Genomic DNA, 26,560 nt, shown 5'->3' with positions numbered 1-26,560 from the left:
TGCCTGCCCTGCGGCAGCAGCCAGCATGTGGGACTGCACAATGGCCAGACCCCATGCTTGCTCATACACCCCTAACTGTTCCACGCCTGACTTGCCCTTGGCAGGCATGGGATCTAAGATAATATTATAGACCAAGCTTAGCCTGCCATGCCAAGTGGGCAGAACGAGCCCAGCAAGCCAAAATAAAACTCAGGCAAAGGCGCCACCAGCCATAGAGGTTTCTGGTAAGAAAAGCAGTATCCAAAGATCCTATAAATATGACATTAAAGTGACAATCCATGAGAATAAGAGGTTACTCTAATGGGGCCTTAAGTGGAGAAACATTCCTGACTGGGTCAAAGACCAAACACTCTGTACATGAAGGACCTGACCTGCCACTGCTGACTTTGAACAAGATGGAGAAATGGGACCATTAGGCAAAGAATGCACATGGCCTCCAGAAGCTGAGAAAAGCCCTCAGATTGCCAGTCAGCAAGGAAAAAGGGACCTCAGTCCTACAGCCATAGGATTTAATTTCTGCCAATAATGTGAACAAGCAAGGAAACTAAGACCATCGCCCACAGCTTCCACAAAAGAATGCCATCCTTTCTGAGACAGGCTGGACTTCTGACCTAAAGAACTGGGGTGGGGGAGGGGGAGGTACGGAAAGCATGTCCCTGGTAAAGAAAAATTAAACTCCCTAATTTACAAACACTTGTTTCTTCTAAGATTTCGACTAATGCTCATTCTCTGAGGCACCAGAAACGTCATATGCTTTTTGTACTTGGTTTGTAATGCTACTCCATCACTCTGCCCACAGAGATGGTGTGGGTAACATGTATGAGGGAAGTAAAGGTTTACTTACTGGAGGGTCAGAGAAAGTATAGGTGGTATTCCTAGAGATCTTAAGATAGTGCCAAAACCATGAGCAAATTCAAACCCTACTATTATCCACAAGGGGGAAAAAACACATTAGGAAACAAGAATTCACTGTTTATTTTGGCAAAGAAAAAAGATACACTGCTACTGCAATTTAGCCACTGCTCTGTTTGGTGGCCAGCCTCTTGTCTCTCTCTTCAGCAATAGTAAGTCGAACGCCCTTTCCCCTGGGCAGAGAAATCCAAGGTTTATTGCCCTGTAATTGAGAAGGAGATAAAATAAGTACAGAAAGAGAGGGAAGAGAGAAAAACAACATCCCACCAAAACACACACGCCTCATACCTTCCTTTACATTAAGAGCCAGCTAACAGAACACCACCAAACAAAATTTGAAACAAAATAAAAGATTTCCTTATACCTGTCTCCTGAGAGGTTATCTGCCTCTCACATTCCCTCCCACTCCTCACTGCTGAGCTGCTAAATAAAGGTCTTCCTGCTTCTATTTTATATGAAGCAACCAGCCAACAAGTTTTTCATAAGCATCTTTAAAGGCAAGGACACTAACTTCAGGTTCTCATAGTTTGGAAGTCATGAACTGTCAGCACCCCATCATCAGCTTTAAAGAACTTTTACATGCATTTACTCACTTCCCTGATCCCTTGCTTTCAAAGATATAAACTGAGGTGTCATAATTCAATACCGAGAAAAGGAATGGACCAACTATAGAGCTGCTGAGTGGCATAGCCAAAAAAACAACAGCAGGCTTCGCCTCTGTACCACCTCTCAAATATTCTAAGGACTGCCAGGGTACAAGTGAAAGATGCTGCTCCCAGGGCTGAATAGCTTGATGAAAAGCTTTTCAATTACGTCCCTTGCCCTTTCCTTAAGTCTTGGGGTAACTGACTCCCATGTAAGGATACTGCATGACTTTAGAGGTGCTCCTTCACTGAAAAGGTCTCAAAAGATCCGAGAGCAAGATCATCTTGAACAAGTAAAGGAAACTAACGAGTGTTATATGCCTTGTAAATGCTCTTATTCTCAAATTAGGAACTCATTCATAGCCCCCTTGCATCAAATTCCACCATGTTCACTGATGAGCTATATCATGGGAGTCTCAGAGGGGTTTAGCAGACTTAGTTACAAAAGTAAGGGGGCATGGTACTACCAGGATTGCAGCCAGTGGCCTTAATCCAGCCCATACCACTGGTGTAGCCCTGCAAAAGTTGCAAGGCTGAGTTTAACTTAATTTACTGCATGACACTGCTGGCATCTCACATAGACCACCTGAAGAGGCAGGCGTAAGGCTCTAGATCTAATCTTGTTTCTTCTCTGAGACTCTAAATAGAAAGCTTGCTGCACTCTGTGAACCTTAACACAAGAACAACAACAGACAGACAAACACCAGTAGCGGATGCAGGTCTTTATGCTTTTTAGGGTGAGTCTTCTTAGAAAGAAGTAAAGAGAGTGTAAGTCTTACATTGCCAATGACAAAAATGTTGGAAAGCCTCGTGGCAAAGCTGTTGCCATTGGCATCCTTCACATGCACCACATCAAAAGAACCAGGATGTCTTTCCCTGTTTGTGATCACACCAACACGACCGAGGTTGGCTCCACCAATCACCATACACACATTGCCTAGAGGGAAAGGAAAATAAACAGGAGAGGAGTCATTTTAAAACCAGACAGAAGCCTGCTGCCTTTAAAACCAATTAAAACAGATGGGCTCACCAGGCAACAAAAATGGAGCATCATCCCAAAATTGTAATTTCAAGAACTCTTGTCACTGTAAATGAATGCTATTTGTGAATTACACTGCAGTCATCATTTAAAGGCAAGCCCCTAAGGATTTTTCAAATCATAAGCTTCCCCTGCATTGTTTGTCCAACAATAATTCTTCAAAGGTTGAATAAATAATCATTTTGGGGTTGACAAAGACAGCATAGAGCAGCACTGGGTAGGTGGATGGGTGGAGAGATAATGAGGATGACTGAGAGGGAGGGAGAACTGGAGAAATTCAGGCTATAAGAAAGGCACTAGACAACAACGAAAGGCCTTTAACTGGATGGCTAGCTAATCCAGTCTTTCGAGGAGGAATCTTCCAACGTTCTAAGGGCTCTCAGGCGGCCCCAGGAAGAATACATTTGTTTCAGATATCTAGAGTTATTTTTGTGGGACATAACCATCTATTATAAGCATACTATATAGGGCGCCGGCTACCTTGTCTTGACCACATACTATTCTTGTATGTGTCAGTACTTTACATGTAGTATCTAGCATGGAAGGAACTAAGACATCATGATAAAGACCACCACCCTCAACACAGAATCAAACCAAATGCAGAACTTGTAACTGTCCTGAAAGGGTCTACAAGGGTAAGAGCAAAAACAAAACATAATAAAACTAACACAAATCAACAAGAAGCCCACCTTTGCAGAGTAACCTACTGGATTCGAAAATCAAACAAATAATGAAAAATGTGGTTACCAAAATTAAGAATGGAAAGGAAAGGGTTTAAAGAAACATGTCTACAGTTGGTTGAAGAGAGAATGAGAAAAACAGAAGGTGCTGAAAAGAACTGTTCATGATGCACTATAGAAAGATAAAAAGATGATAAACAGAGAAGACTGGACGAGTGGGTCTACTGTGAAAAGCTCTAATACAAGTCCCAAACACTGAAGTGAGATGAAGGTTATGAACAAAGCAGTATGTGAAAACAACATGTTCTACTGCAATGGATCACAGCTAGGCATGGTGGCACACACCTGGTAACCCCAGCTACTTGGGAGGCTGAAGTAGAATGCTTGAACCTCAGAGGCAGGGGTTGCAATGAGCCGAGATCATGCCGCTGCTCTCCAGCCTGGGTGACAGAGCAAAACTCTTGTCTCGGAAAAAAAAAAAAAAGCCAGGCATGGTGGCTCATGCCTGTAATCCTAGCATTTTGGGAGGCCAAGGCAGGCAGATCACCTGAGGTCAGGAGTTCAACACCAGCCTGACTAACATGATGAAACTGTCCCTACTACAAATTACAAAAATTGGCAGGCACTGTGGCTCACGCCTGTAATCCCAGCACTTTGGAAGGCTGAGGTGGGAGGATCACCTGAGGTTGGGAGTTCAAGACCAGCCTGACCAATATGGAGAAATCCCATCTCTACTAAAAGTACAAAATTAGCCAGGCATGGTGGCACATGCCTATAATCCCAGCTACTCAGGAGGCTGAGGCAGGAGAATCGCTTCAACCTGAAAGGCGACAGTTGCAGTGAGCTGAGATGACACCATTGCAGTACTGCCCAGGCAACAAGAATGAAACCCCATCTCAAAAAAAAAAAAAAAAAAAAAAGACATGCAGGGATTGGGGTGGGAGCTGGGTTTTACAAGACAGTTTTTACAATAGCAGAGAGGCCATAGTATCACAGACAGGCATCAGGCAAAGCAAGATGTTAGGGGCTTCAGAAAAGCACAGCCAAGGAAGTACACATGCAAGCCCTGAGTTGAGATCCCTAAAACCTCTAGCCTGGCTGAGTGGTGAAGGTTATACTCCCTGTATGAAGATACTTGGTGAAGACTGGAAGAGGTGACTATATTTCTTTAGAAAAATGAGCCTGAAGAAATGATTACCAAAGAATTCAAACTAACCATCTTTTTTTTTTTTTTTTTTGAGACGGAGTCTTGCTCTGTCACCCAGGCTGGAGTGCAGTGGCCGGATCTCAGCTCACTGCAAGCTCCGCCTCCCGGGTTTACGCCATTCTCCTGCCTCAGCCTCCCGAGTAGCTGGGACTACAGGCGCCCGCCACCTCGCCCGGCTATTTTTTTTCTATTTTTTAGTAGAGACGGGGTTTCACCGTGTTAGCCAGGATCGTCTCTCGATCTCCTGACCTCGTGATCCGCCCGTCTCGGCCTCCCAAAGTGCTGGAATTACAGGCTTGAGCCACCGCGCCCGGCCTCAAACTAACCATCTTAAAGATGCACATCAAACTAAGGAAACACAGATACAAACAAAATCAGAAAACAACCCATAAACAACGTAAGAATTATCAACAATGTAAAGGAAACCCACAAAAAAAGGATCGAACTCTGGAGCTGAATACGACTGAACTGAATTTAAAAATTCACAGATCCAGAAAGAATCTGCAAACTTGAAGACAGGCCATTGAAATTAACAAGTCAGAGGCGCAAAAAGGAAAAAGTAATAATAAAGGTAAGCCTAAGACAGGGAGGAGGAGACACTATCAAGAGGAACAATATACAAATTACAAGAGTCCTAGAAAGAGAATAGACAGAAACAGAGAAAATGAGAACGGGATTTGGGGGGAAGACAGGGAGGGGCAAAAAGCCTACTAGAAAAGAATAATGGCCCAAGCTCCCCAATTGTGAGAAAGAAGACAGACATACAAATTCAAGAAGCTGAACTCCAACTAGGACAAGCCCAAAGAGATACACATCAAGAGACAATATAATCAAACTGTCAAGAGTCACAAAGAAAGCATCTTAGAAGCAGCAGGTAAAAAGTGACTCATGATTTACGGGGGAACTCCTGCTAGATAAGCTGTAACTCTGCAATCCAGAGGACAGTGGGATGACATATTCAACGTGCTCAAAGGAACAAACTGTCAACCAAGTGACAACTAAAAGAGGCTAACTATCAAACAGCCAAATATGAGTCATCATGGCCCATGACACAACCCTTAGGAGGAGGCCCTGAGAACATGTAACCAAGGTGGTCAGGGCACACAGCTTGGTTTTATACATTTTAGAGAAGCATGAGGCATCAATCAAATACATTTAAGAAATACACTGGTTTGGTCCAGAAAAAACAGGGTTGTGGGGGTTATCGGGTCTAGTCTATTGGTGAATTTAAATATTTTTCTCGTTGAAGTTTGAGTTTGCCTGGGATTGGTAAGAAGGGAAACGGAATGCTCAGGTTAAGATAAAAGATGATGTAGACCAAAGTTCTTCTGAAGTCTTAAAGTGGCTGCCCTTAGAGACAATAGATGATCAATGTTTCTTATTCAGATTTTAGTTTCTCTCTTTAGGATTGGGAGGGTCTGGAAGAAAAAGATGTAACAATTTTAACAGAGATTCTTTACAGATGCAGATTTCCCCCATTCCCACAAAGAAGAGCTTCGCAGGGTCATTTCAAAATACAGCAAACAAAAATGTTTTGGAGTAAAATATTTTTATTTTCTTCATTGTCTCGTAATGTTATCCCAGAGTCAGACTGGAAAGTCAGTCGTGAAATATAGGGTTAAATAAAACTCATCTGATGATTAGTCATGCTCATTTGTAGGGCATAACTCCCAGATCCTTTAGATAGGGATTGGGACAAGATAATAATCAGTGTTTAGTCCTCACAAGAACACCATCTTTCAAAATTAAAGAAAAAGATAAGACCTTCCGAGGTAAGCAAAGCCACTAGGCTTGCCCTGCAAGAAATGCGGAAAGAAGTCCTACAAGATGAAACAAAAGGATGTCAGACACAAAACCATATGAAAATATAAAGTTTGGCTGGGCATGGTGGCTTACGCCTATAATCCTAGCATTTTGAGAGGGGACTGCCTGAGCTCAGGAGTTCGAGACCAGCCTGGGCAACAGTGAAAACCCGTCTCTACTAAAATACAAAAAAATTGGTCAGGTGTGGCGGCATATGCCTGTAGTCCCAGTCACTAGGGAGGCTGAGGCAGGAAAACTGCTAGAATCCGGGAGGCCTAGGTTGCAGTGAGCTGAGATGGTGTCACTGTACTCTAGCCTGGGCGACACAGCGAGACCCCTTCTCTAAAAAAAAGAAAAAAAAAAAAAGAAAACATAAAGCTTTCTGATAAAAGTAAATATACAAAGAAATAAAGAGAATCCTGGATCACAAAGGTATATAAATCACTTTTAAATCTGGTATAGAACTTAAATCACAAAAGCATGTATATAACCATAAACCAATGTAAAAGGATACACAATAAAAAAAATTCATGTATGCCATCAATAACAAAATTGGTCTGAGAGAATATGGCAATGCAACTGCAGGTAACAGTTGAAAACAGACTGTTTTCACTTTAAGATAATTTATGTAATCCCCTTGGTAACTACAAAGAAAAAAACCATGGAAGACACACAAAACAAAAACAGAAAGAATTCAAAGCATTATTTTATTCCTTGTCACTACAAAAAGTAAAGAGCAGCAAAACACAAAAAGGCAGGTAATTAAGGGAGAAAAAATAGGTATAAAATAGCTACAGAACATACTGAAAATAATTAACAGAGCTATACTAACACCTTCCTTAACAGTTAACTATTTTGACTGTAAAATAGATTAACTCCTCACCCCAATCTAAGGAATAAAACCATATAACCAACCAAACAAGTTATAACTATATGCTGTTAACAAAAGACTAGTTTCAGATTTAAGGACACATACAGGCTGAAAGTGAAAGGCTGAAGTTGATGTTCCAAGCAAATGGTAACCAAAAGACAGCAGGGCTGACCAAACTTGGGTCAGACAAAACAAACTGTAAGTCAAAAATTTTCACACAAGACAAGGCAGCTCAAAAATGCTTATGTTACAAAAGAAGAATGACCTCAAATGAATAGCCTAACTACACTACAAGAAACTAGAAAAACAGAATAAACTCAAGGTTGGCAGAAGGAAGGAAATTAAATAAAGACCGGAGCAGACATAAGAAAAAACAGTAAGAAAAAAGAAAAAAAACTAAGGGTTGATTTCTTAAAACAGATTAACAAAACTGACAAAACCGAAGTTGAGCGTGGTTGACTCTGCTTTGGTAGGCAAAAGCAAACAGGATCGCTTTATCCCAGGAGCTCAAGATCAGCCTAAGCAACATGGTGAAACCCCATCTCTATAAAAAATTACAAAGATTAGCCAGGTGTGGTGGTGCGTGCCTGTGATCCCAGCTACTCGGGACGGTAAGGCAGGAAGATTATCCAAGCCCAAGGTGGTTGAGCTGCAGTAAGCAGTGATCACACCACTGCATTCCAGGCTGGATGACAGAGTGAGGCCCTGTTCCCAAAAAAAACAAAACAAGAACCTTGACAAAAGTTTAGCCAAATTAAGAAACAGATTCAAAAAAATTAAAATCAGAAATGAAAGAGAAGATATTACAACCAATGTCATAGACATAAAAGTATCATAAGAATACCATGAGTACACCAACAAATTGGGAGAACCTAGAAGAAACTGAGGAAAATTCCTAAAAACATACAACGGACCAAGACTGACTCGTGAAGAAGTAAAAAAAAATTGAGGCCGAGCACAGTGGCTCGCTCACACCTGTAATCTGAGTACTTCAGGAGGCAAGGCTGGCAGATCAACTGAGGTCAGGAGTTCAACACCGGCCTGGCCAACAGGGTGAAATGAAACCCTGTCTCTAACAAAAACACAAAAATTAGCCAGGCGTGGTGGCACTGCCGTCTAATCCCAGCAACTCGGGATGCTGAGGCAGGAGAATCGCTCGAACCTGGGAGGCAGAGGTTGCAGTGAGCCAAGATCTAGAGTCTGAGCGACAGAGTCAGACTGTCTCAAAAGTAAAAAAAAAAACAAAAATTTAAAACTTTAAAAAAATCTGAACAGATCTATAGCTAGACTTGCAGTTTGAATCAGTAACCAAAAACCTCACCATAAATAAAAGCCCAGGACCTGACAACATCAGAATAATAATTACCACCAATCCTCCTGAAAAGGCTGGGAAGGAAGTAACACTTTCAAGTACATTCTGTGAGGCCAGCATCAACCTGATATAAAACCTAGACAAGGATACCACAATGAAAACTACATGCCACTGTCCTTAATAAATACAATGCAGAAATTGTGACCAAAATGCTGGCAAATCAAATTCAACAGCAATACATCACCACAATCAAGTAGGATTTACTCCTGGAATGCAAGGAATGATGAAACATAAAAAAATCAGTGTTACATTAACAGAATAAAAGACCAAAACCACTCAGTCATCTCCACTGATGCAGAAACTTAGTATCTTTTAGAAGTCCATATAACCCAAAGCAACCTATAGATTTAATGTAATCACCATCAAAATACCAATAGCATTTTTTCTTTTTGCAGAAATAAAAAAATCACACTAAAATTCATATGGAATCTCAAGGGACACACCTCCTCTACAAGCACCAAAGACAGCCAAAACAATTCTGAAAAATAAACACAAACTTGGATAACACACTTCCTAATTTGAAAACGAAATACAAAATGACAGCAATCCAACAGTGTGATACTGGCATAAAACACGGGCAAACAGACCAAAGGAAGAAAACAGAGCCCAGAAATAAACCCAAGTGTATATGCCAAATGATCTTTAACAAGGGTGCCCAGACCTCTCAATGGAGAAAAGACAGTCACTTCAACAAGTGGTGTTGGTAAAACTAGGTCCCCACATAAATGAACAACAAGGAGAATACCTTACATTACACCATATACAAAAACCAGCTCTAAACAGATTAAAAGTAAGGCCTCAAACTGTAAAGCTCCCAAGACACACACAGAAACCACAAGTGACATAAGAGATACGATTTCCTAGACATGACAGCAAAAGCAAAAACAGACAAATTTTAAAAAGCCTGTCAACCAAAAGAAACAATCAGTAACGGTGAAAAGGCAACCTATGGAATGGGGAAAAACATCCACAAATCTTACATGTGATACAATCTAAAGATGTCCTACAACTCAACAATACCAGAAACAACCTGGCTAAATACTGGACAAAGGACATAAGACCTTTCTCCAAAAACATACAAGCACTCAAAAAGATGTTCAATGTCTCTACTCATCACAGAACTCCAAATTAAAAAAATAATAATGAGATATGACCTCATACCTATCAGGATAGCCACAAGAAAAAAAAGAAAAAATATAAAAAGCAAACAACAGCAAAGTGTGGGAAGGAATGTGAAGAAACTGAAATTCTTCTGCACTGTTGGTGAGAATGTAAAACGGCAAGGCTGCTATAAAAAAAACAGCACAAAGGTTTCTCAAAAATTTCAAAACTATCACATATGGTCCAGCAATGCCACTTCTGAGTATGTACACAGAAATATCCAGCAGGATCTGGGAGAGCTGTCTGCACAGCCGTGTTCCTAGCAGCACTACTCACAATAGGCAAGAAGTAGAGACAACCTAAACGTCCATCCACAGAGAAATGGATAAACAAAATGTGGTATATATACACAACTGAGTATTACTCCGCCTTTAAAGAGGAAGGAAACACTGGCCAAGTGCAGTGGCTCACGCCCATAATACCAGCACTTTGGGAGGTTAAAGCAGGTGGATCACCTAAGGCCAAGAGTTTTGAGTCCAGCCTGGCCAACATGGCGAAACCCCATCTCTACTAAAAATACAAAAATTAATTGGGTGTTGTGACGGGTGCCAGAAATCTCAACTACTCAGGAGGCTGAGGCAGGAGAATCACTTGAAACCAGCAGATGGCAGTAAGTGGAGATAGCATCACTGCATGCCAGCCTGGGCGACAAGAGTGAAACTGTCTCAAAAAAAGAAGAAATACTTTCACATGCCACAACATGCATGAAGCCTGAGGACATTAGGCCAAGTAAAGTTAACTGGTCAAAAAGGACAAACACTATCATTTCCACTTATTAAGAAACCACCCACTGTAATCCCAGCACTTTGGGAGGCCAAGACAGGTGGATCACGAGGTCAGGAGATCAAGACCATCCTGGCTAACAAGGTGAAACCCCGTCTCTACTAAAAAATACAAAAAACTAGCCGGGCGAGGTGGCGGGCGCCTGTAGTCCCAGCTACTCGGGAGGCTGAGCCAGGAGAATGGCGTGAACCCGGGGGTGGAGCTTGCAGTGAGCTGAGATCTGGCCACTGCACTCCAGCCTGGGCAACAGAGAGAGACTCCGTCTCAAAAAAAAAAAAGAAAAAGAAAAAAAGAAACCACCCAAAAAAGTCAAATTCACAGAAGCAAAGAGTGATATGGTGGTTGTCAGAGGTTACAGAAAGAAGAAAGTGGCGGAGCTGGTTAAAGCAGATGAGGGAGTTCTGGAGATCTGCCACACAAAAATGTGAATATAGTTAACAACACTAATGAACTGTACACTTAAAAACGGTTAAGGTGCTAAATTTCGGAAGTTATCTTGTTTTTTGTTTTTAAACCACAATTAAAAATTCGTTAAGCATTTAAAACCAAACAAACCAAGAACCACACAGAAACCTTTGCCCTCACTTGGTTTCTTGTTACTAGGAATATTGGCTTTGTCATTCTGAGATTTTATGTAAACTCCCAGGAGTAAACTAAGTAAACTAATAAACAAGTAATAAGCAAATAAGCAAACAAATTAATACCAAGCATGTTTGTGTAAGAAAAAGGGATACATATTTCAAATAAACAAAGTCAGGGCCAAGGGCAATGGCTCACGCCTGTAATCCCAGCACTGTGGGAAGCCAAGGCAGTGGATCACCTGAGGTCAGAAGTTTGAAACCAGCCTGGTCAACATGGTGAAACCCTGTCTATACCTGGGAGGCTGAGGCAGGAGAATCACTTGAACCCAGGAGGCAGAGCTTGCAGTCAGCTGAGACTACACCACTGCACATCAGCCTGGGCAATGGGGCAAGACTCTTGTCTCAAAACAAAACAAAACCCCCCCCCAAAAAAACAAAACAAAAACAAGTTAGGTGGGGGAGAAAAAAATCTGTTTAATTTTAACTTAGAATTTGATTTAATGAGAAACAACATTATCATTTAATTGGAGATAAGAAGTCCACACCCATTTAAAAAATTATTCTCAAAGGTATGCAAAAGTTGGGACACAAGCACAATATGATCCTAGCTACACTCTCCAGCTTCGTAACATTTTTAAACTCCTGCAGTCCTTCGCTGGATCACTTAGAAACAAATGGCCAGTACCAAATCATTTGAATCTGAAATATCTGGCAAGCCACTCGAAAATCTAAGTAACTCTGCAAATTATTTCTAGGTGTCTTAAGTGTTTTCCAATATATACATGCTTTCCTTTGTCCCTTTATCCAAGTTTGTCTTGATTCTTTCACAAGAATATTTCCTGAATGGAAGTATCCCTGCTATTACTTCCTGCTATTACTAGGAGATGCAAGATGTCTAGTTCTCTCTTTTGTGGTCACAATGACATCAAACAACAGGTTTAGGTATCACAAGCATGACACATCCCGTTAAATATCCCCTCTCTCAATGTTTTCCCCTAATGAGAAGGCCTCTCAACTTTCACAGCCAAGAAACATTCTTGGCTAAAATTTCCAGGTCAACAGTAAATAACAGCAGTGCAGGCAGCGCAGGTACAAGATCATAGTGGTCAAACAATCAGACAACCCCAGCCTGTGCAGTACTGAATTCAAGACAGCCAGCCTGGGCTCAAACACCAAGGCAACTTGAGGACTCTGGCTAGGTCTTAAATCACGGTCCAAGTGGGGACTGTGGGGGTGCCATAAGCAGGTAAACAGGGAGGGCAGATAGGCAACATAACAAAATGCAAAGTCACTGAAGGTTGGCACAAAAGGAGTTGCCACTGTTTGTTGTCCCTGTCCTGTTTTTTCAGTGTTTCTGCATTTCTAGAAATTTCTGTTAAAACAAGTAGAGCAAAATATTTTACTTCCTTAGCTGATCAGGTATTACCAAGCACTTGGGTGTACACCTGTCAGGAGACGGAGCCTGTGGTGTAGAGAGAAGAAACAAAGCTGTAGACACGTTTTCCTCGTAACTAGTTTAAGGTTATCTGGACAACTTCAGCCCTTCACCTCAAGGAACACACCTAAAGTTTATCTCATTTAAAACAAAGTTCCCCTCTGGTGACAGAATGGACACAGAGTTTACACAGCTATGCTTTACATTCTTGAATGAGGCTAGGCTATTGCAGATAGCTCAAAGGGACATCACACCCCTACTCAACATCAAGAACCCACTGCAAACCCAGGAGACCATGACACCATATGCTCTCTCTTAGGGAGAAACAAATGCGTTTTATTTAGTTCTCTCTAATCATAATGGTTGTACAGACAAAATAGAATAAAATAGAAAGATAGAAAAAGAAAAGACAAGGAGGGAGGTAGCAGACAACACAAGGGAAAAAAAAACTTACCCGTCTCAAATTTGATAAAGTTGATTATCTTGCCAGTCCCTAAATCAATTTGCACAGTATCATTCACCTTAATGAGAGGATCTGGGTAGCGGATGGTACGAGCATCATGAGTCACCAGGTGAGGGATTCCCTTCATTCCCATAGTGATCTTCCTCACTTTGCACAACTTGTACTATAAACACAGCAAGGAAAACCAATTTAATATGTAAACACAAAGCCAGCCTAAAGCAGTCACTCAAATATTTCCTATCCCATCGATTTCCAGCATGTCCTCAGACAGAGGAATGCTCCTGGGAAAAACTACATTAACCAGTCACAGAGCTGATGATCTCCCATACTGATTTAGTAATTTAGACATCTGGGAAATCTCACCAAGGGGGAATCTGTTTCAGAACTCTCTAGTGGCTACTGGAAGAGTGCTCAGCTGAACTAACCTCTGGTCCTTTATCACACCCTAAAAGCTTGTTGCCTGTGTATCTGAGTGGTAACTCACAGTCAACTGGTATATCATTTTCACCTCAGGGACATATTTCCAATTGATAGTTCTCATCCAGCAACTCTGGAGCGGTGGTAATAAAGAGCCCCAGAGACAAACCTAACTCTACCACTACTAAGAACTGCTAAGAGCATGTGTGGCTTTTGCTGGGCGCAGTGGCTCAGGCCTGTAATCCCAGCACTTTGGGAGACCAAGGCAGGCGGACCACCTAAGGTTGAGAGTTCAAGACCAGCCTGACCAACATGTAGAAACCCTGTCTCTACTAAAAATACTAAATTAGCCAGGGTAGTGGCGCACGTCTGTAATCTCAGCTACTCGGGAGGCTGAGGCAGGAGAATTGCTTAAACCTGGGAAGTGGAGGTTGCGGTGAGCCACGATTGCGCCACTGCACTCCAGCCTGGGCAACAAGAGCGAAACTCTGTCTCAAAGGAAAAAAAAAGAAAAGAAAAACATGAGGTTTTTATGACCAGGTTAGGTAAAAACAGCTGTGCCAGCCAGCTATATGCTTTCAGTACACAATGCTGCTCTTCCTCATCTCACTTTTAAATGGCACAACCCATTATATACTTGCTTTATTTCCTTGTTAACATTTACCACTCTGGTGTTGCTTGTGACATCTACCAGCAGGAGCAGTTCAAAATGTCTCATACCAAATACAAGTATCAGCCCAAGAGTTATCCAAGCCCCATTTTGTTATAGAAGCAATTTTCAGGAGCTTCAAATGGTACACTATGTAATCTCAAACAAACATAATCCATTTGTGGTTGCCAATGCTCATCCTACGTACCAGGCTCCCCACATCCAGGCTCCCCACAGAGTGTCACTGCTCAGAAGTGACAAAGTCGGTTTTCTTTCAGTTTTGTTGGAAGAAAAGGCTTATAGAAAGTTAAAAGATATTAAAAACCCCACACTTAAACTGAGTACAGTCCTCTGAAGTCTCAGGACAAACTCTCTGGGTAAATGTAAAAATAACAAGGACAAATGCAGACTGCCAGATGACAGAAAGAGCCCCCTGAAGATGACAGAAACAGTCCAAAAACTGTACAATGAATGAACTCGAGGAGCCACTGTTTTTTGTTTTTTTTTTAATCAGCTCCTGCATTTCCTCTACAGATATTTCAACTCTCTCCCCTATATTTGGGCTCGGACTAACTAGGTTTGCCAGCTTCTCTCTATCACTGCTTTTGACCTGCCTAGGAGTGGAAAGAGAAGCAAAGTAAAGTAACCAGAGCTTGGGCTCACTCTTCTATAAAAAAGGCACAAGTTGAAATACTGTCCCCTTAGGCTTCACAGGTGTAGGATGGGAATAATTATTGCACACTACTACATCTAATGTTTATGAGATAATGGAACATAAAGGACCTGGCAAAGCACTGAATGTCACCTAATATTATTCCTGCTGCTACTATAGATCCAACGCCATTCAAGGTGCTATGGAGATGTGAAGCCATTTAATATAAGCCAGCAGTCCAAGAAGGTGACAAAAGACTTTTATTCCACATGTGGAACTTAGGCCACATTAACTCCATCAGTTAAAGTAAATCTGGAATTCACCAGCCTGGCATATCCAACCCCACTTATCCATGTTAAGGCCTAGAACCTATGCAGTCAATCTAATGAGAGCACTCTCTTCAACTCAAAACTTCACAGTTGACACATTCCTCCAGGCATTCTTCAGTTGAGTGTTCAGTTTGTTTACCACCACCACTTCACATTTACCACCACTACAAATACAAACTCAAGATCATTTCCAGCTTTCCTGGCCAGTGAATTAAGCAAAGAATCAAAAGCTGCCTAGCTCCCCAATCAGAGCTGCCTACTGGACCAACCAACTGAAAACCTTAGAGACTGTAATACAGAAGTCACACATAAATGTAGAAATTTAAGAAACACCCAGATGCTGCATGCAAACATACCAATTGAAGCTCTTAAAGAAAAGTCGGAAGCACTCCAAGGGACAATGAGGCTGATTGAGCCCTCTTACTTCAAAAGGAAAAGGAAAACCACATTCTCCTTTCCTGCTGCCCTGCCAGTGTGTGCACCACGCCCAAATTAACTTTAGGAATGCCTTTGGGTCCAGAACTTGGCCCTAAAGGACAAGACATCAGAAACCTGCTTGCACACACACACAAAGGCTGCAGTGTTTAAAACTTTTGTTTTACTGCCTGTCACAGCAAGGCACAGCAGGACAGAAGCCCTCTGAACATATGGATGGGACTTGGAAAGAACGAATGGTGGCAGAAGGAAAGCAAAACAAACACAGTGCAAACCAAGGTGACTACAGGAATGGCCCCACCACCCAGGGATGTAAGTACTTGGCCATCCATAAGCAAGTGTAATGAAGGTAATGTGTGCAGAGGCAGGGTAGGGGGTGCTGTCATTAAGATACTGAATACAACTTGGCACATTCCTTCCAACCAGGTATAAATATCCCCATAAGAGAAGACAGATCCAATAAACAACCAAATTCAGCTGATAAGATTATGTGCCAGAACAGAAAATCATCAAGCTATTGTGTTACAGGAGGCAAAATACTTAAGTGTGATGAGGCAGAGGGAGAATATGGACACAGACACAGAGTGTCCAGGGTACTGAAAGGAGGTCTTTGAGGTTCACTGAGGAGCCAAGCAGAATTGCCTCAGACAATAAATGGTATACCACGGGCACAGAGGGTTACTAACCTGCCGAACTTCAGGGTGAATACATGTGGATGAGGTATAATATGACTATCAAAGTCCATTCTTCTCTTCGCCCTCTATTCCAAAGTGGAAAACTACCAAGCTACAGTCCATAAGCACTAAAGCAGTGGGTGAAGAATCTAGGCTTGTTTCAGTCCAGGGTAAGTAAAGCTGGGTATGCAGACAGAGAAAACACTTTTTCCCCTTATACCTCCAAAGGCCCTGGGACCAAACCATAAGAAAGATTACAACACACAGCATACATTCTGCAACCAGTGGAGCCAGACTTGAAAACAATCTGTTGACTTCACTCTTCCATCCCCATTTAGAAGTGCAACTTGCACTTCACCTTTAAAATGTACTATTCAATCCAGTACCAACCCACTGACTACTTACTAATGCAGTGTTACTTTAATCAACCTAAGGCTACTAGGGGAATTTTTAATCTCTCCAGCTCTCCTCCATGCTAGATTTAAGAAACCCACTGTCCTTGATAACCAGAGGAAGAACTGAAATGCAAGCTCCAGTTCTGAAATGGCTCTACACACAGTTTCTGAGGTCACTATTACTGACACCCCTATTACAATCACTGCTCCCTGTTCAGAATAAAATCTGGCCCTCTCTACCTCTGCCCCTCCAACTTCACAAGGCAAGTCTTTGCATCATGGCCTGCTGAATGCATTCTTGCCACCCAACTGTCCTCACATTTTTTGTACATGACATCCTAAACCTTCTTGGGTGATTCTAAAATGTTCCCAGTCAAAGTTAACCCTTCCCCTTTCCACCCTTGCTCATTAGCCCCAAATATCCCAGGTAAGACAAGTCCAACTAAGTTCTATGGCTACGAACTCACAGAAAGCCTATTCACACCTCAAAGCCTACCTGCTGCCCTCTACTTTTCACATACATCCTGGGCAGTGTACTGTCTCAGCTGAGATGAGAATGGTGCTAAGGGAGTCACAATAGTCATCAGGTACTGCTGACAGTCAGGAGAAAGGAAAGAAAGCAACAACAAAACAAGTAAAAACATTTTATTTTCCTGTATCCTCTACAGATCCTCTCACTAACCAAGTATCTACATAGACAGCAACAGCACCATGCTGTTCACTGCTACATCACAGCAACAAACTTGAACCCTTGGGCCCAAAGGTCCTTTGCCTTTAACTGCACACATGAAACACCCTCTGAAAAAGACATGGCCTCTCCGGGTGCCTCCACTTCCAAGGGGCCTCCCCCTCCATCCTGTCAGATGGTTCCCTCTGGAACCATTAACCCAAACTTCACGATGCACGTCTGTTCCTGAAGGATCCAGAGATGACTGTGAAATAGAGATGACAGAGAGCAACTATCCACGAGTGAGCGAAATGCCTGTAAGCATGCTAGCACATTAACAGGTAACAGTTCCATGTCTAATCTCTATACAGAGCTGCCTGACCAGGTTTGCGGTGCTTCAAGACCAGGACTAAAGTAGGCTCAAAACTTTTAAACACTTTTATTAGGCGGAGAGCTCCTGCAAAAGCCAACCTCAGCACGCTTTCCTCATATCCACCTCAAACGACTTTTATTACCTGTGCACCAAACCTTTATGTGGCCAAAACAGCTCAGGATTTAGATCTTGGGTACTCTTGCTTGGTAGAGGCCCATCCTGTGAGAAAACTAGAGGTTCACTAAGGGTAAGGCTGGCGGTATTATGAGGGGAACTTCCAGTTGAGCTAAACCTCTTACCACAGGGGTAGCTCAACATCTGTGGAAAACCAATTATTTTTCCTTTGTCCCACGGCTGAAAAGACTGACTTCAGATTTTAAAGATGTGATACCCCCATCACCTTCTGTCCTCCAGCCCCAAGACTTCCCTCCAGCCCCAACGACTGTAGGGTCCTCTGGGTCACCACTGGCCAGTGAGAAAAGCACAACAATGACAGCAAACAGGAGACTGCTCTGGGTTCAATCCTCAGTTCCTAGCATGGGGCTCAGCCTCTGTGTGGCACGATTCCAGAACAGGAATCAGAGGTCGGATTGAGTCCTCCAAGGAGGCAGCCTAAAAGCCATGAAGGCAAGGATATAATGGATGAAAACAAGACAGTATGAGCTGGAGTACAACAACCAACTGCTTATAATAAAATGTCTAAGACAAATGGAAATGTCTGACAGAAAAGGACAGGCGTGGGAGCCAGGGAAATAAAAAGCAGTTGAGCCTAGGTATATGTAAGCCACGGGCATATCTAAGCAAAATGCTTAGACAGGGTAGTCTCCAGAACGTGTCAGTTTCTGAGCACTCACAGAGACAGACATTTGGAGAAAAACAGCCATTGAAAGGAACAAAATAATGTCTTTTGCAGCAACCTGAAGGGACCGGGAAGCCATTATTCAAAGTGAAATAACACAGAGTGGAAAACCAAAACCCCTATGTTCTCACTTGTAAGTGGGAGCCAGGCTATGAGTATGCAAACACATACAGAGTGATATAACGGGCTTCAAATACTCAGATACTTCAGATACTCTCGAGTATCTGAAGGTTGGGAGGGGGCCAGAGATAAAAATAATACATATTAGGTACAATGTACACTATTACAGTGATGGGTGCACTACAATCTCAGAATTAACCACCAGATAATTCATCCATGTAACCCAAAAAACACTTGTATCCAAAAAGTTACTGAATATTTTCAAATTTCTTTTTTTTAAAGGAAGAACTACAGAGAAAAAGAGTTTATTCTTAACTGTTGAATAGCGCTCTAGCACAAGAAAACCTCAACTCTGCCTTCTCTCTGCTCAGCAATCTTGACTCCCAGTCATAACTTGTAATCACATCACCACCTACTACAACATGCCTGCCCCACTGACACCCTTTCCATACAATCTTGACTGCAAGGTGACGCTTCCTGACATTCTCCAAAAAAATGAATGTCAAATGTGAGGCTCCACTGAGGAGCATTCTACCCTGTCCCTCTCGAACCAAGATTAACTCTTCGCTTCACGTTTCCACTGCCCTTTGTACAACACATACACAAACCAATATGAAATCTTTCTCAGCTGGCCTCCCTTAGAAATAAATCTAACTGCCCAGGTTCCATCTTTTCTGAAACTTAAACTTCAACTGCCTATTCCCTCCCACATTTCTTCCTTGCCCACCAAAAAAAGCACTAGTCTCCACACTCATGGTCTTGAACACCTCCTTTTGCACTAGTCTCCAATTTTCTAAAACAAATGAGCAAACATTACCCACTATCTTAAAAGAAACTCCCTCTTTCTGCCTCTTTCTAGCCACTGTCCTGTATCTTCTACTTTGAGAATAACGGTCACCTTTATGAGATTCAGTCTTCTCAACATTCAAGAATGGTAATACATAAACCCAAGTCTCTGGCTGGTTGGTTACTCTCTGATTTCCTGTTTTCGATTTCTTTAACCAGTGTTTTCCACTTTTCAGGAAAAAGAACCTGCACCACCTAGATCCTGTTCATAAACCTTCTGCAATACAAAATCTCCCTCTCCTTATGCACACCTATCACTGAACACAAGCTGCCCAACATCAATGAGGATACTGTGCCAACTATTCAGACAGCATCTACTGTAACTCCTTTGAGCAGTGTTTCAGTCCTCTATTTCAGTCAGCTCCTACTTTTTTCTGTCTTATTATGTACTTGCAAGCTACAAGGCAAGCTGAACCCAAAGCATTATGGTACTGTCCTTCCATCTACAACTCTCTCAAGCATCCATGTATTTCGTCAAGATCTGGAGCTACCATCTCCTTATCCTACCACCAAATATTCAATCACCCTGTTCCACATGTGCTTCCTCCATACCACAGCAGGGGATATATATCTTAAACCCCCGTCTTCTTTGCATCTCCCAGGTGATACTTGTGCTCTCTACCCCTACTCGCAATGGGAACAGGCACTGCCTTAGTTCCCATTATTCTTGTGCAGGCTCATCATGGGCTCACCCAAAATCTTTCTTTTTCTCCCATCCACTGTAGTGGCAATCACCCACAGAAACAGATGTAATCTCCCACTCCTAAATCCAGTGACTTCTATTTCCTTGGTCTTCAACAAATACCAAGTTGTTAAAGGGAAAAATTATGTCTGAAATCCATCGGGCTGTTTTCCCAAGACCCACAAAATACCCCTTTTCTGTCTTATTTTCAAGGGTGGAGGGCTATTTGGATGTTCTGTCTCTCCACTAACCTATGCTACCTGGTGAACTAATAAACTACGAAAAGGCTCCCTGGTGTGTCCCTGACACAATTGACAACCAGGAGCCTGTGATTCTCCACTGTGAACTCACTGTGTCCTTCAACTCTTGGCTCAAGCCAAGCTAACCTGGGTTTGTAATAAGGAATGCTCCCTTCCAAGTGCTCAAAGAAACAATTAGCAAACAAATAAGCTCAACTAAAACTTCCCCAAGTCTCTCACCTGTTATACAAGGGTAAGGCCCGTACCCTAACCCAGGGTAACCATTTTCACACAGTGGCTGGCCAATCCATTAGGGCAAGTACTAGGTATGACAACACTCCTTGTCCCACAAGTATCTCCTTGTCCCACTCCACCTCTCCCTACTTAAAAATTCACAGGGACTACCAATGTGCGTTGTCTCTTGAGATCCAAATTCCTTACAAAAGCAGAAACCGGTCATCAGATTTAAGATTTCCCCCGTGCTTTGTAGCTTTTATGTACAACAGAACGTGACAGCCTGCACGACTGAACACCCTGCAGGATTCAAGGCCTACTACTACCATCTAAAACAAAGCACCGCCTGTGGGAGCAATCCACAAAAACAGGATAGACTCTATCAAGGGACATGACCAAAGAAGTCAGAAACAACCAAACAACTGATCAATTAAGTAACTATTCAGAGATGAAAGTATTTGTCAATTCCTGTAGGGACTCTTATGTGTTCCAAAGAAGTATACAGAGAAAAATGCAAGCCGGTTAAACTAAGTGGAAACAACATCCAATAAAACATGTTGTGATTCACTTACAGAATGTATCTCATATTCAGATGGCATCTAGTCACTGTAAAGGTGATTTGGTTATGTGAAAAACAAAGTCATCCCACGACCCTAAATTCAGGAAAAAGAGGAATAGATGACTGAGGGGTGACTGTGGTTTCCAGAGGTCTTCCCTACACAGAAAAATGGAAAGTCCTGTACACACAGAAAGGAGCTCCTGTGAAAGTTTCCTTGAAACTTCAGCCATTAAATCTGGGGAGGGAAGAGGGAGTTTTAAGGGCTGAGGCAGACATTAGGGAGTCAATAATCTTCTACGTCTAGTAAGTGCGAGGCAGCACTACTACTAACATAGTCACAGACAGCTGGCAAGAAAGCGTTATTACCACTGTTTACAAAGAAAACAAAAGACTTAAAAAAGGTTCTATGGACTATTGCCTGCAGTTACATAATGAATGAATGACAAGGGTCTGGATTTGTACCCAGGCCTTCCTGGTTCCAATACCACAGACCCTTCCTGTACAGAAACACCTTGTCCTTCAGAGAACTGCTTACTCGTATCCTGCTTCTAAAACAGTCTCATGTGAAAAATCCATTACCTTCCATCAGTGGCACCTACGTGCCTGGATTAAAAAAACAGATGAACAAGCAGAGATAGGAAATACTCCCAGAATCTGGCCTAAACACCCTCTGACAACCGTGGTAACAGACCTACCGTCTGGAAATTACAAACCTCACTTAATTTGCACAACATACCTTTGCCTCTTCCACTGTGATGCGGTGAACAGCAAAACGGCCCTTGGTGTCATAGACCAGGCGGAAATGTTCACCTGTCTTCTCGATGCTGATGACATCTGATCACAAAGAGGTATACAGAACATTGTTAACACAAACTTTCTTTTGCCTGCACAGCAGGAACACTCTATGCCAGGTTGAACCTGAGAACATTTTAGCAGGCTAGGAGTACCCAGCACTTGATGGGGGTGCTTGAACAAAACCAAAGCCTGCTCCTGTCCCAATACATGTCATCCAGCAAAAGAAAGTGAATACAAATAAGGCTGCTCTACCGCTTCCTATGTTCTTATGCAATGGCTACTTGAGACTGTGTTCTGGGTTAATGCACTTAGGATCCTGAGGAGAAAACACACATGAGCACACCCACACATACCAGGAAACCAAATGAACAAGCAGAACTCACATTTAAGCAAGCAAGACTCAAGGGTCAGCAGTCAATGGCCTGGCCCCCTTTACTCCCTCTATGACTTATCAGGAGTCCTGCCTCACTCGGGATTTGGGGTTTTGAGGAAGAAAGCAAGATGGGGGGGAAAAAAAAGAAGGAAGGAAAGTAAGAAAAGGAAGGTCTGTCTTTTCTAATTCAGTGGCTGCATCCTGGGAAAGTCTGGCCTGGAACCCCATCCACTTGGTAGCATCCACATCTGATAAACTAATTATCCCCCTGCTTTTGGAACAATACTAGGCTAAATTGAGCCTTTCACCATTAAAAGGGTGAACTAACCACTAGGTCAGAATTCCTTAGCGCCTTTCCCTACCTCCCCTCTCAGTACACTTTTTCCCTAGAGGTGTGTGACCCTTCTGCCCCTCCTCCACTCCCCCCCCCCAAACCAAGCTGCAAATCCATCCTTGGAGATGCAGAATAGTTAAGTCATCAACAAAGTGGGAAGACAGAGCCAAAACTCTGTTGACTGACAAAGAGTCTCTCCTCGACCAATCATTAGCCAGATTCCTCTGGGCCCTCTTCTTGGCTAAGCTTCAACCTTGGCCTATGAAGACCTCAACACTAACATGGCTTCTAAAAGCTCAAGAGGAGCCCAATCCCCCTCAAAGTGCCTACCTGAGAAAACTCAAGGCTGCCACAAGAATTTACTGTTTGTTCCAGCCAACACCTAAGGACAGCTGCTCTGTCTCCCAACCTCTGACGCGAGGGTAGGAGCCTAACTTTGATAACACACCAGCTAGCAGCCACTGCTTGTCTCATCCCATTTACAGTGACCACCCCTTTCCTGCTTTTCACTTCAGCCTTGCCACTCCTCTCCCTATCCCTCATTCTCCTTCTGAAAGGACCAGCAGTAACTTCTGTACAAATCAAAAGTTCAGTGTCTGGTTTTATCACTGGCAACATGAAAGCCCTACACCTTGTCTTTCTCTCAACCCATTCCTTCTTCAAAATAAAGAGCTCTTTCCTTACCCATGAATCCAGCAGGGTATGTGACATCCACTCGAACCTTGCCATCAATTTTGATGAAGCGTTGCATACATATCTTCTTTACCTCATCTCCAGTCAACGCATACTTGAGTCTATTCCTGAGGAAGATGATCAGGGGAAGACATTCCCTCAGCTTGTGGGGACCTGTCGATGGACGAGGTGCCTGTAGAAAACAAGGGCAGGTAACCTGATCTATGTAACCAGGTCCTTATGGAATCAGATCTTAGCTCTGCATAAGTTCAGCTGAACTTAACTTGTCGCGGGGAAGAGGAATACAAGAGGGCAATTATTTCATCAATTTAGAGAGGTCTGTCTTGTTAGGAAGGTCATGTCTCCAATCATGGAAATTCCATTTCATGCCCCTTCCTTCCCCAAATCCAGCCTCACAACAATCTCCCCATTTTGCCCTGCCCCAAGCACCACTGCCACTGGTACTGCCTCCTCAAACCTCCCTTGAACACAACACTACACCCCATGTATCTCGAGTGTAGCTTATACTTTACCCAAAACCCTACGAAGACGTATTCTACTACTCTCTCACCATTCCAGGCTTCAAAGTTCCACACAAGTCCTGCCGATGTTGCTAGACTACCCCATAACACCCAATATGCGTTCTTCCTTTCTTGGCTGCTTGCTGGCTTCAGTGTCATCAAAATCATACTGCAACAAATCCTGTAACCTATAATCTTGCAATTTCAGTGTTATACTGTCCTTTGGATATCTACTGACAGTACCTACAAAAGCCTCAATCAAGGTCTGTCTTGAACATCACTCCCCAATTATCTCTTAAGCTTGGATCACACAGGAATCCCTTCTAATGGAGACTGTTCTTCAAGCTGCTTCTACAGATCCCTCTTTAGTTTTGTCCCTCTTAAAAGGGACTAGCAATCATTAACCACACACATTCATCAATGCCAAGGGGAAAACGAGAGGAGCCCACAAAACTAAGGGACTAAGTTCCCAACAAGTCTTCTTAAAGTGCCTTGCTCATCCACATAACAATAGAGAAAACAATGGCCCAACCAGGGAGGTCAGATAGTAGTGGACAGTAGCAGAGGCAGCACTTGGAAGCAGAAACTGACAAGGACAGGTTGCAAATCCAGGTCCCCAGCCAACACATGGCCTAGGTTGTCTCCGAAAATATCAGGACAAGGAAGACAAGCCTCTACTACTGTGTTCAGAGTTCAAACTGTACGAAGAAGAGGCCAAATCAAGCTAGTTACCAAGTGCCTCCTATATGGCTGTAGACCCTCAGGGGAAGATACAGTCTCTTAAGGATGCCCCACATTTATTCCCAATCAAAAAAACCGTTGGCATCTTAGGCACCTCGGTTCTGTCTTCTTCACACTGACTCCTCTCAGTCTCAGAAGACCAAGACTTTATGGCTTCAACCACTCTCTCCCAATGTCACCACACCACCAATGTGGAAATTGCCTAGTCTCCTTGTGAGATGTTTGCCTCCCGTGCATCTAAGTATACTGCCCTCATCCTGCCAGGTCTTCACGTTCACTTCAAGAGCATCCAGCGTTTCTCACACAATTTCTTGCCCTTGTTTCGGGGGCTCCTGTAGCCTTTACTGCTAAACCAGTACCTCGCGCTCAACGTAAAAAGCAGTTACTCCACTCTCTAAAATCAAGGGTAACTTTAAATTAAACATTTATTAATGGGGACTCAGTGGACTCTCACTGAACTCCTTTCTTACGTGAAATTGGACACATTCATTAACCCACCCGGCTCTGGCCTCAGCAAGTGCCCTCTAAAGTGGGGAGCTCAAACAGCAAAGGAGACCATCAGGACGTGATATGCTGGCCCTTTGTTGCACAGAAAAGTGCAAGGACAAGTTCCGGGTGCAGGAAGTCTTTACCAACGAAAATTCCACATAACAAATAAGCAAACCCCGCTCCCAAGAAATACCAAGCCACAGGTATTTAGCATGTACTCGAGTAAAAAAAAAAAAAAAAAAAAAAAAATGAAGTTATACTCACATATACACCTGTTAGTTTGTCAAGCATCCAATGCTTCGGCGCTGCAACACGCTTCAAGTGCTTCTTGGGGCCCCGGGCCTGAAAAGGACACCAAACTCAGAGAAATTCGTCTCCGCTGACAGTAAAACGTCCTCATTTTCAGCTGCAGGAACCGCTAACGGGTAATACCTCATCCAAGGAGAAAAGATCGCCCAGCCCATACTCACGCCCCGTTTTGAGCCAATATTACTTCCTGCCAGACCCCAGAACCGAGACCGCGTAAAGTACAGACCTTTGAAAACCGCGCGTCTCCCTATCACACGTCGAAAACATCCACAGTGCCCTCCAAGCGAATCTCAGACTGCTTCAACGTGTGGAAATAAGCTAATACGGGTAAAAAGCCACTGCCGGGCTGCGTCAAGGAAGGACTCTTGTGCCGGCCCCCAGGCCGAGGACAACTAGACGCACACTTCTGAGACCTCCGCTCTCCAAATTGGGTTTCCTGAAGCAGTACCAGCACCGTTCCCACCCACCAAGTAGGGGCGATCAAAAAGCGAAACACTGCCAAGGTGGAACGGCCCTTTTTCAAAGGATGGAGGCAGATATATTCGGAGTTTGGGCGTATCAGTCTTACCATGGCGAAAGCCTGCGACGGAAGAGAACCTCTTCCTTTCCGGTGCAACGAAACTCTGTGGTCGTAACCCGCAGGAAGTCAGATGAGTGAGAAGTTCAGTTCCGGTTTCTTATTCTTCCGCTATAGAGTTCACAGCCTGGAACTGAATTTTTTAGTATTTTAAGTTTCTGATACTGATTTACAGGTGTCAGTTATGCCGCAGGACTTTTTGTTGTGCCTCCCCTGCGTCAGGTCGGCTGAGTTGGGAGGACGCAGTTTGCACTCTTTAACTTATCTGTCACCGACCTTCAAAATATTTAGCAAAAGCCCTGAAAGAGCACGATTTAGGAGCCTTAAAAAAATGCCAATGCTAAGAAATAACGTATGTGAGTCCTTGTGACTGTGACATGCTGCGACTGCAAAATCATGATTTGGGTCAGAGACAAATCATTCGTTGTTCTGGATTGGGGCCAGTTTCACAGGTTTGGGAATGTACTAAAATCGTCTGTTTTGTAAACATTGAAATGATAGATTTTATGGCATGTGAATTTTAAGTTGAATACCTTGCTTTGGATTAGCTCGTCATGATGGATGCACAGCTCTGTGCATGTCGTAAAACCTCCAAAACAATTCACAGTCGGCTATGTAAGTTGCACTGCGCACGCGTGTGTGTAGTCACAGCTTTATTGAGGTGGAAT

At 43.0% G+C, this 26,560-nt stretch overlaps 1 protein-coding gene across 3 annotated transcripts; it reads right to left on the bottom strand.

Annotated features, from left to right (window-relative positions):
- Nucleotides 1-951: 951 nt before the first annotated feature.
- On the bottom strand, nucleotides 952-26,025 carry RPS4Y1 (ribosomal protein S4 Y-linked 1). Of its 3 annotated transcripts, none has more exons than XM_074030422.1 (7): nucleotides 25,884-26,025; nucleotides 25,271-25,348; nucleotides 23,268-23,448; nucleotides 21,818-21,915; nucleotides 12,943-13,114; nucleotides 2,336-2,493; nucleotides 952-1,114 (listed from the first exon to the last, which is right to left on the bottom strand). In XM_074030422.1, exons 1-7 carry the CDS (start codon nucleotides 25,884-25,886, stop codon nucleotides 1,013-1,015), a joined length of 792 nt encoding a protein of 263 aa, XP_073886523.1. In that variant the 5' UTR covers nucleotides 25,887-26,025; the 3' UTR covers nucleotides 952-1,012. The 3 variants fall into 3 exon arrangements, with proteins under 3 accessions (XP_073886523.1, XP_073886524.1, XP_073886525.1); XM_074030423.1 differs by having other exon boundaries at nucleotides 25,542-25,900; XM_074030424.1 differs by lacking the exon at nucleotides 2,336-2,493 and having other exon boundaries at nucleotides 25,884-25,963.
- Nucleotides 26,026-26,560: the final 535 nt, after the last annotated feature.

This window comes from Macaca fascicularis, chromosome Y, assembly GCF_037993035.2.
Source record: "Macaca fascicularis isolate 582-1 chromosome Y, T2T-MFA8v1.1".
In the NCBI taxonomy this organism is placed as follows: Eukaryota; Metazoa; Chordata; class Mammalia; order Primates; family Cercopithecidae; genus Macaca; species Macaca fascicularis.
The sequence above is the reverse complement of the archived record's forward strand: the minus strand, read 5'-3'. Positions and strand labels throughout refer to the sequence as shown.